The 9,789-nt window shown below is 52.8% G+C and overlaps 1 protein-coding gene across 1 annotated transcript; it reads right to left on the bottom strand.

The window, feature by feature from the left end:
• Nucleotides 1-4,533: 4,533 nt before the first annotated feature.
• Nucleotides 4,534-8,636, bottom strand: MARVELD1 (MARVEL domain containing 1). The gene is made up of 2 exons (XM_068961578.1): nucleotides 6,498-8,636; nucleotides 4,534-4,984 (listed from the first exon to the last, which is right to left on the bottom strand). The coding sequence occupies exon 1, from the start codon at nucleotides 8,634-8,636 to the stop codon at nucleotides 8,115-8,117; it is 522 nt and encodes a 173-aa protein (XP_068817679.1). The 3' UTR covers nucleotides 4,534-4,984; nucleotides 6,498-8,114.
• Between the last annotated feature and the right edge of the window lie 1,153 nt (nucleotides 8,637-9,789).

Below are 9,789 nucleotides of genomic sequence, written 5' to 3'. Positions count from 1 at the left end.
TCATCGAAGAGCCTGCAGACACGTAATGAGAAGAGTTTGTGAATGTCCCATTACTGACATCTGAAAACTCATGGTCAGTTTGTCTCTCCAGATGGACTGGAACCCCAGAAAATAAGATGAAAACAGTGAGTCCTTTCAAGCTGAGGAGTCAGCACTGCTTGCAGCATGGGGGCTCAGCCAGGAGACTGCCAAAAGGAATTAAAAGGAGAGCAAGAAGGAGCTCAGATTCCATAGGAAAGAAGGCAGTATTAAACTTCAGGAAAGTAGCAATAAACTTCAATGCCATCTTTTCAAGAAAACTTAAATCTGCACACAAGAAAAAACAGGTAGAGGATTCAATCTACGGCTGGTGAGATTGTGAATTCCAACCCAGAATACAGGACAAGATTGTAAAAGGTGGAGTTCAGTATCCAAAAGTTCAGGGTCGGGTCAGATGATCAAACCTATGGCACAAAGTTTTGAGAGGGAGACGGGCTGGGTGGAGGAGCAGTTTTATAAATGCTTCTGACATCTGTCTGGCAGACAGAGGGACTGTCTCCAGGGCCTTAGGAGAGTGACCTCAGCCCAGTGAGCTGATCAAACCTGAAGGCCAGCATCCAACTTCATTTTAAAGCAGGAAGAGAGAAGATGAGATAATTCAGGTCTATAATAATATAGCTTTCCTTCCTGCCTTAGCTTAAGACAGAAATATTACAAAAGCTAGTGCCGCTCTGGGTGAAGTCTTTGGATGGCCAGGAGAAACAGTCTGCTGGGAAATCCTCTGAAACAGCAAAGCGTGGTAGCTTAGATCTGAGTTTGCCTCTTGTTTCTGTTACTTAGTCAAGTGCCCTGGGGAAATCAGTTTACCCTTCTGAGCTTGTCTCCGTGTCTGTTAAATAGGAGCTTTTAATACCACACAGGCTGGTGAGAATGGTAAGGATGTTACGTGAGGCATCCAACATGTTCCTGAAAAGTGATAGTGAAAGGGACTCAGTCCTGTCCGACTCTTTGTGACCCCATGGACTATTCCATGAAATTCTCCAGGTCAGAATACTGGAGTGGGTAGCCTTTCCTTTCTCCAGGGGATCTTCCCAACCCAGGGATCGAACCCAGGACACCCACATTGCATGCAGATTCTTTACCAGCTGAGCCACAAGGGCTGCCCAAGAATACTGGAGTGGGCAGCCTATCCCTTCTCCAGCATGTTCTCGGCTCATTGCGAACACTTGGTAGTTAGTTCACTTTCTTCCCCCTTCTCATCTTTCTCAGAAGTGCTTTACCTGGGGCATCAGAGAGCCCCCTTCTGGACTCCTGGAGATAGCAGCAAGAACAGCCTGCACACCCATCCCTCCCCTCTGCCCCACCATGCTGGCATCAAGGGGCAGAGGAACTGCCTCTGGGAGCTGGCCCTCACCTCAGTGCTGGGGAAGGAACATCACAGCCTTGGTGCCTACAAGATCCCAAATAGCCCCCCAGTTCAAAACGAATTGGGGTCATGGAACAGGGAGGGCAAAAGGGCTTACTGGAATTTCCACAGGCAGATGAAGTAGGTGTGGAGGCCCGCACCGTCCTGCAGGCTGTTCCCAGAGTGCTCCCCTGAGGTTCTGGCCACCTCCCCAGCATACCTCCCCTTTGCCATGTAGGGTCCAGAGAGGGCCAGGCCCTGCTCGCCTCTCTTCAGCTGCCCCTACTCACCCCAGTCCCTGGTGCTCCTCTCCCCAGGTCTGGCCGTGAAGTGGAATACGGCCACCCCTCTGCTCCCTCCCCTCCTTGCTACTCTTGGCACTCTGAGCACAAGGAACACAGAGCTGGGCAAGTCACGTCCCTCCCAAGTTTCTAATTTTTCATCAGTTTGAAAAACACAAAAGGACCCGTTTTTACTATGATATCCATGGAAAGCAGCCTAGGCAGTAACAGAGTTGGCCAATATTAGATACTACACTTGATCTTAGACAAAGGCTGAGAAGCAATAGCCAATATTAGAATGTCACAAAGGATCCTGAAAGCCCCCCAAATTCTTGCAGTTTCTGACTATTTATACAGACATTTAAAAAGGGAAGAGCTGACTCATTGGAAAAGACTCTGATGCTGGGAGGGATGGGGGCAGGAGGAGAAGGGGACGACCGAGGATGAGATGGCTGGATGGCATCACTGACTCAATGGACGCGAGTCTGAGTGAACTCCGGGAGTTGGTGATGGACAGGGAGGCCTGGCGTGCAGCGATTCATGGGGTCGCAAAGAGTCGGACACGACTGAGCGACTGAACTGAACTGAACTGAACTGAACTGAGGGCTCCTCAGGCAGCACTAGTGGTAAAGAACCCACCTGCCAATGGAGTTGTAAGAGACGTGGGTTCAATCCCTGGATCAGGAAGATCCCCTGAAGGAGGGCAGAGCAACCCACTCCTGTATTCTTGCCTGGAGAATCTCATGGACAGAGGAGCCTGGCGGGATACAGTCCGTGGGGTCAGAAAGAGTCAGACATGACTGAAGCGACTTAGCACATGCACAGAGCTATATTATTATATTTATAGAACATGTAGAAAGGGTTAGAACTTTATTATTGTTTAATTTTTAAAGCAAGCTGCGGAAGAGTCTAAACGTATGTGTATGTGTGTATGAGTAAGCATCCATATGTTTAATTAGTTATAAAAATTAAGGAAGAAGGCTTAATAGTGAACAATAGCTTATCTCTCAGATATGAGATTAGGATGATCGAATGACATTTACTTTGTATACATAAAAAAAATTAATAGGTATATATTGCTATTTTATTCTACAAATAGCAATTGTAACAAACAAAAACAATAAAAATACAAATACTGCTAACAAGACTTTTCTCTCATATCCCTGCTCTTTCCTTTTATGTCTGGAAAGAAATTCTTTTTTTTTTTTAGAAAGAAATTCTTAATTCTTCCTCACCACTGGCCATCCCACTCCCTATCCCTAGAAAAGCAGGAAAAATAATAGAAATGAACAAATCCCTCAGATTCCCCAGACCCAAATAGTCTCAATTAAGTCCCCTAGGGGCAATGTCTCATTTAAAAGTGCCCCTGGCATTAAACAGGAAATATCAGATTAGGCCATTCCTGCACACCTGGTCTCCACAATCGAAAACCAGACTCCCCCTCAAGCTCAGAGCCTGCCAGAGGCCCATGGGGCTTAGCAACTGGCTGCCTGCAGAGGGTAGTGAAACAACGTCTACCATCCAGGCCCACTCTTGCCATTTCCAGCTGTGTGGCCATAGATCGAAGAAGGCAATGGCAACCCACTCCAGTACTCTTGCCTGGAAAATCCCATGGACGGAGGAGCCTAGTGGGCTGCTGTCTATGGGGTTGCACAGAGTCGGACACGACTGAAGGGACTTAGCAGCAGGAGCAGCAGTGCCCATAGATAAGGCCCTTCTCTCTGGGACTCTATTGCTTCTATTGAACAGGCAGTGCCAACCTCTAGACTGGTGACAAGATCAAATAAGGTAATGCAAGTAAAAGCACTTTTTCAATTGCAAATGCTCCACCAAGGTAAAGTGGAGCAGGGGCTTACCTGCCTTTGCATAAAGGCCGCTTTTTATGTTCATGCTATTCATGAATTGACACAGAGGGAAGAGGGGAGAAAAGGAAGATCCTGGGCAACCGGTAGCATTTTCCTCCACCTGGAAATCCAAACCATAGAGAGGAGGGGGAAAGAGACAGAGAATCAGAGAGGGTCAGACTGTGCTGTATACTGAGGTGGGTGCTTCAGAAGAGAGTGAGTGTGGAGCACACACAGTATCCAGTCTCTGCCTGGAGCTGTTCTAGATGGTTCTGCCAATAGAACGCTCTGTCCAGGCTACAGACTTCAAGCCCAGGTCACAGGAGGAAGGCGCCAACAAGGAAGTCTGTTAACTACCCTCCAGCCCTTTCCAGGGCACCTCAGTCTGCCGGGACCAGATTGGGTGTGTGCCGGAGGCAACACCAGACCAGGCACAGGGGCCTGCAGGAAATACCCAGAGCCTGGGCTCCAGGAGACCCCACTGTGGCCCCAGTCAGCTCTGTGATGTGAGGCAAGTTCCCACTCCACCCGGAGTGCATTTCCCCTTCTGTAAAATGATGGGTTTGCACCAGAACAGGGTCCTCTGGCTCTGTCACTATAGTCATTCCGTTCCTGTCCATCAGGCAGTAGAGCTTCCCAAACAGAAGGCCCATTGAGAGCCAGGGCAGGAGCTTCTGGAATTCCCTCCAGCCTCAATTAGGGACAGACATAGTTCCATTCCTCTGATTTCTGTGTCCTGCCTTAACTGGAAACCTATGACCTCATTTTTCTTTCCCTCCCAGAAAGAAGGGGAAGCCAGGAAAGCAGAAAGGAGGCAGACAAGTGTGGCAAAATGTGCTGATGGAGGGAGGCTGGGGGACCTGGCACAGAGTGGGCAGGAGAGAAGTCACATACACTCAGATCAGACAAACCAAAGTTTATTCAGAAAAGCGTATCCATCATCACCACTAAACTACTGAATGAGGCACTTCGGTCCCCCCTCCCTACCCTTCCTCACCCACCCTCTCTTTTGGCCTTTGCTGAACACCAGAGAAATCCTCTCCTGGGCCTGCAAGTGGTCCCAGACTTTTGGGCTGGGGGCAGCCCACAGCAGTCTCAGGTTGGATAGAGTCCTGGAGTCCAGAGAGGGAGGCCAAGGAGGCTGCCTCCAGAACTCCAAGTTCCAGGCCAACTTCAGATGGCCTTGCCCACGGCCCGGGTCCTGGAAGGGAGCAGAAGATGGTGTGGAGCCGTCTTCAGGTCCTTCCCACATCTGGAGAAGCAGTGGGAGGCCACGCAGGAAGGCACAGTTAGCAGAGCCAGTGAGCTCTGGAATGTTTCAGGCACATGTGGCTGGATAAGGTACCATGAAGGCCAGGGAGACGTCTGCTCCTGAGTAAGGTCACCTGGTCACAGACACAGCACCATGGGCTTGGGGCTAAGAAGAGGTCCTCAGCGGGCTGGATCTGAGCTGCAGATGCAGCTTCTGTGATGATCTAAAACAGAGAAAAGGAGCATGTGCTGGAGCTTAAAACCCATTGTTTAGGGTTCAGGGGTGCATGGCTCAGTTCCAGGTGTCTGGAAGCTGATGCCCAAGTCACAGACACAAGCAGAAGGGGGATTTCTCTATGTCAAGGCAAAATGAACCTTCACCATCTTGGCTCTTCCACTGAATACGTCATACCCCAGGAAAGGGAGCTGCTGAGCCAAGACTGTTCCATCTTCCCTCCTCCCTCTACGGCCAGTGAAGACACTGAAACCTTCTGCTGGCCCAGGGAAGCGGGTCCTAGGAGACATCGGCATGATCCGCTCTGGGAGTCTCCATGGCCTCAGCAACATGGAAACTCGCAACAGAAGAAACAAAGTCGCTCGGCTTCCAGACACCCCCAGCACTCCAGCAGACCCCACCCCCAGGCCCTGGCTGGCACCAGCGGTGGCGAGGGGGCAGCGGGGCAGGCCTGGCAGCAGGACTCAGCCTGAGACGCTAAAGGGCTCAGGATTTCCCAGAGGACAGAAAACAACGGCAACAACAATAACATGAACAATCACAATCGTAATGGATATAGAATTTTAGTTTTGCAAGATGAAAAAGTTCTCGAGAAGGATGGTGCTGATGGTCGTACAACAAAGTGGATGTATTTAACGCCACTGAACTGTTTGCTTCAAAGATGGTTTCAACAATCAGTTGCATGTTAGAAATATTCCACCACAATTACAAAAACTTTTTTTCTCAAGATAACCACGGGGAATTCCCTGGCAGTTCATGGCTAGGACTCAGCACTTTCACTGCCAAGGGCACAGCACAGGTTCGACCCCTGTTCAGGGAACAAAGACCCTGAAAGCCACGTGGCTTGGTCAAAAATTTTAAAAATAAGTAAATCAAAAATCAAGATAACCATGTTAATGGTATCTAACATGTATTGACACCCTATTGTAGTACAATACAGCCTGATTCTGAAAACGTCAGGCTGCCAGGTTTCAAATCTGAGCTTCACCACTCGCCAGCTGGGAGACTCTAGGTAAGTTACTTAAACTCTCTGAGACTCATATTCCTCATACAGAATATGGAAATAAGGGTTATTGAGAGAATGAAATAAATACACCAAGTCCTTTGAGTAGTGCCAGGCACACAGTAGGGCTGGATAGATGCGAAGTGGTGACTGTGAAACTTACAAAAGCACTCCACATCCCCACTTAGATCCTCATCACTATGACAGAGAAACCTAAGACATCTCCACCTAAGCTTTACAAACATGCTCACAAAAACATATTCTGACCTCCTCTATTCTAGTTTCTAATCCAGAGAGGGTCAAAACTTTTCCAAAGAGCAGACTTCTGAGGATTTAGCAAAAAAGTGAATTGTCACAACTCTGGACATTGTGGTTATTACTGACACCCCTTCAACTTGCTCTCTGAATAAAAACCCTTTAGCTTTTAGAAAAGGAAGGGTCTCTGGGCTTTTTTATTCCAAGGTCTATGATCTCTCCAGAAAGCCAAGAAGCATCTTACCTTACAGCTGGCCAGCTGTTCATCCCAGATCCCGAGCGTTCTCTGTTTGGTGTGACCCACTGCTGTCAGTTGCTCCTGGTCAATGCCAGCATCTCTTATGGGTGGTATTTCTTTTGACTGGGAAACTGGGAAACCATCTGGATAACCTTGGCTTCATCTCCCCAAAAAAACGTAAACTGAAAGTCACTCAGTAGTGTCCAACTCTCTGTGACCCCACAGACTATGGAATTCTCCAGGCCAGAATACTGGAGTGGGTAGCGTTTCCCTTCGTAAAGGAATGTTCAAATCCACTGTCCCCCAGGCTACCGTTGGCCTGGCAGGGGTGGCTATCTTATCTTTTACACAGGGAACAGGATTCTTTCTGCTATAGAAATTCCCTGGGAAAGAGAGGGAGTGTCCCACCTCTTCAAACAGACCACAGCCAACGGGCCGGCGCCCTTGCTGATAAAGGAGAATCAGGACTACTTGGAACATAAGGTGGGAAAAACTGGTCCCAGTCCAGAGGCACTTAACACTGTAAATTCCATTACTCAGGGGCCTCTTTCAGTGCAGGACTTCTCAGAGCCTTTGATATGCTAATGAACATTGTGAATCTTCAAAAAAAGGGAGAAAGCACCTTTGACAAACCCCCTTGGCCTTGAAACCATCCATTAAGTAGCTCCAGAGCTGGGATTCCTGGGAACATCCAAAGCTTTAAAGTAAACACTGCTAGACAACTCTTGACTTGGGGTGGGAAAATGGGGTTCTAAGCTTTTTCTGGCTGTTCCCAAGGGCATGATCTTAGTCTCCATCTGCAAAAAAGGGTGCGGCTCGCCTAACATTCCTTGACGGTGACGTGGGACCCGTAACGCAAAAAGACACAGGGAGGTGGGGATGGAACGGAAGCCGGTGAGAGGAAGGCTGGGAAGGTGAGGCCAGGAAAGCTAGTGGGCGGTAGGGCCTGACCTCCTTGAACCCCGACGACAAAGGAGGAACAGGCAGAGGAGAATGTCACAACCCACGGGCACTTCCTATCCGTCTTCACCGTTGCAGACAGGCCCCACCGCAAGACATCAAAGCACTGAGGGATGGCCCCAAAGGGCTGCGCCGGGTACCCGCGCAATCCCAGACTAAAGCCACACCCGTCGCTCAAGTTGAGACCGGCGGAGGCCGGTCCCCGGCTCCGCCCGCGGCGGCACGCCTGCTTTTTTCAGCACTCGGGGCTGTAAGGAGGGCCAGGGCGAGGGGGCGCTCTGCCCAAAGCGGGGCGGGAGGGAGGGGGCAGCGCCGCCGCCAGTACACAGATTCCACTTTGGGAGCCTCGCCCGGATCTACGCGGCGCCTGTCCACGTCTTGCTCGCGGCCGGGAAGGGGAAGAGGAACCGCGAGGCTTCGCCTCAGGGCGGCCCGTCTGCGAGTGTGCGTCCGCCCCCTCGGATGTAGCCCGTGGGGTCCCAGGAGACCGCGCAGCTGTCCCGGCTCTGGGCCGCGGCGATGCCTTGGGGGCGGGAACTGCGATCGGGGTTCCGGGGTACGGGAGGCGGCGGGAACGCGGGGCGAAGGGAGGGTGCCGGGGCGCCCGAGAGCGGGGCGGCGGCAGCTGGAAGGCCGGGTGCCCAGCCCCGCGGCGCGGCGGCCTCACGCCACCTCCCGCTCGCCTTGGCAGTGGCGGCAGCCTCCGTAGAGCGCCGAGAGCAGGTAGAGGCCGAGGCAGAGGCCGCCGCAGACCGCGGCCGCCAGGAAGGCGTGGTAGGCGCAGGACATCTGGTAATCCTTGAGGTTGCAGTAGCTGTGGCTCCGCGTCTGCCCGATCATGACGCCCATCGCTGCGCCGTAGAGCGCGGCCGCCAGCAGGTCGTGCGCCACGTTGACCACCAGCCAGCGCGAGCCCAGCACCGGCACCAGCTCCTGCTTGCCCAGCAGCGTGAGGAAGTAGAGGGCCAGGGTCAGCAGCCAGAAGAGCACGGACACGAAGAGCGCGAAGTGCACGGGGCCTTGGTACCGGCTGGTGGCGATGGTGATCCAGAAGGCGGCGCCCGCCAGCAGCTGCAGCAGCCGCAGCACGCCCAGCGGGCCGCGCAGAAAGGCCCGCTGCAGGCTCACCGCGCCGCGGGCCGCGCGCGCCTGGGGCGGTGGCTGGCGCGGGGGCGGCGGGAGCATGGCCCCCGGGCGCGGCGGCGGCGGCGGCGGCGGCGGGGCCCCGAGCAGCGGAATGGCGGCGTCTGGCTCGCGGGGATGGCCCGGCGGACGTGCCCCTGAGCTCGCTGCGGCCTCGTCGCTGCTCTCCGAGTCCTCCTCTCTTCCTCTCCCCCTCTCCCCTCCCTTCCTCCCCGCTCTCCTCCCCGCAGCCCTCTCTTTCTCCCTTTCTCTCTCTCTCTCCACCCCTCCTGCCCGCCCTCTCTCTTCTCCCCCTTCGTCTCCACCCCCACGCGCTCCTCCCGGCTTCCTGCCTTCTCTCTTTTTGGGCCTCGTCCACCAGTCGCCAAACTCCCAACTCGGATTCCTTTCTCCTCGGGGCAGGGCGGAGCGCACCCGCAGCCCCAGCAGGGCGCAAGTCTTCCTTTCCGTCCGACTGGCAAAAGTTTATACCACATCTGCCCGTCCTGCCTCTCTGCCTCCCTGGCTCTGGTCCAGTCTCGGAGCAGAGAGCTGTCTTCTGGAGCTGGAGGGTCCCCCGCCCTCGCCCCCACCCCCACCCTTAGGCTGGGCCCTTTTCTTTCTCCTGCAGCCCACTGGGGCCTCCCAGCCCTTCCTTGGCGAGGGAGCAGAGCAGTGCTGGGCTTAAGCTGCCACCTATTCTCACCTGGACATCGGAGTATCACACCCTGCCAGTGCTCACCTCAGACTTATTCTTTCTAAATCTGGGCTCAGACTTGGTACTCAGCCATCCGAGTCCTTCTGTCACTGAAAGGGACCATCACCCACTCCAGGCCTCCACTTTGCTTCCCACTGCACAAAGCAAAGTCCAAGTTAGTCCAGTCTCTTTTCCAGCCTTCTTTGCCATCAAGTGTATTAAAAGGAGATTTCCCAGCACGACCAAGACACAAACCCAGCTCTAAGAGATAGCAAAGCCCAACAATGCTTTACATTATTGCTATTACAGTGCTTTGCAGGAATTCTCATTTATGAAGTCTCATTTGACAGCCCCCAAGATACATACAGGGGTTTCCCAGGTGGCGCTGATGGTAAAGAACCCACTTTCCAATTTAGGAGACAGACATGGGTTCCATCCCTAGGTCAGGAAGCTCCCTTGGAAGAGGGCATGGCAACCCACTCCAGTATGCTTGCCTGGAGAATCCCAGGGACAGAGGAG

The sequence above is a fragment of the Capricornis sumatraensis genome, chromosome 23 (assembly GCF_032405125.1).
Source record: "Capricornis sumatraensis isolate serow.1 chromosome 23, serow.2, whole genome shotgun sequence".
NCBI lineage: Eukaryota > Metazoa > Chordata > Mammalia > Artiodactyla > Bovidae > Capricornis > Capricornis sumatraensis.
The sequence above is the reverse complement of the archived record's forward strand: the minus strand, read 5'-3'. Positions and strand labels throughout refer to the sequence as shown.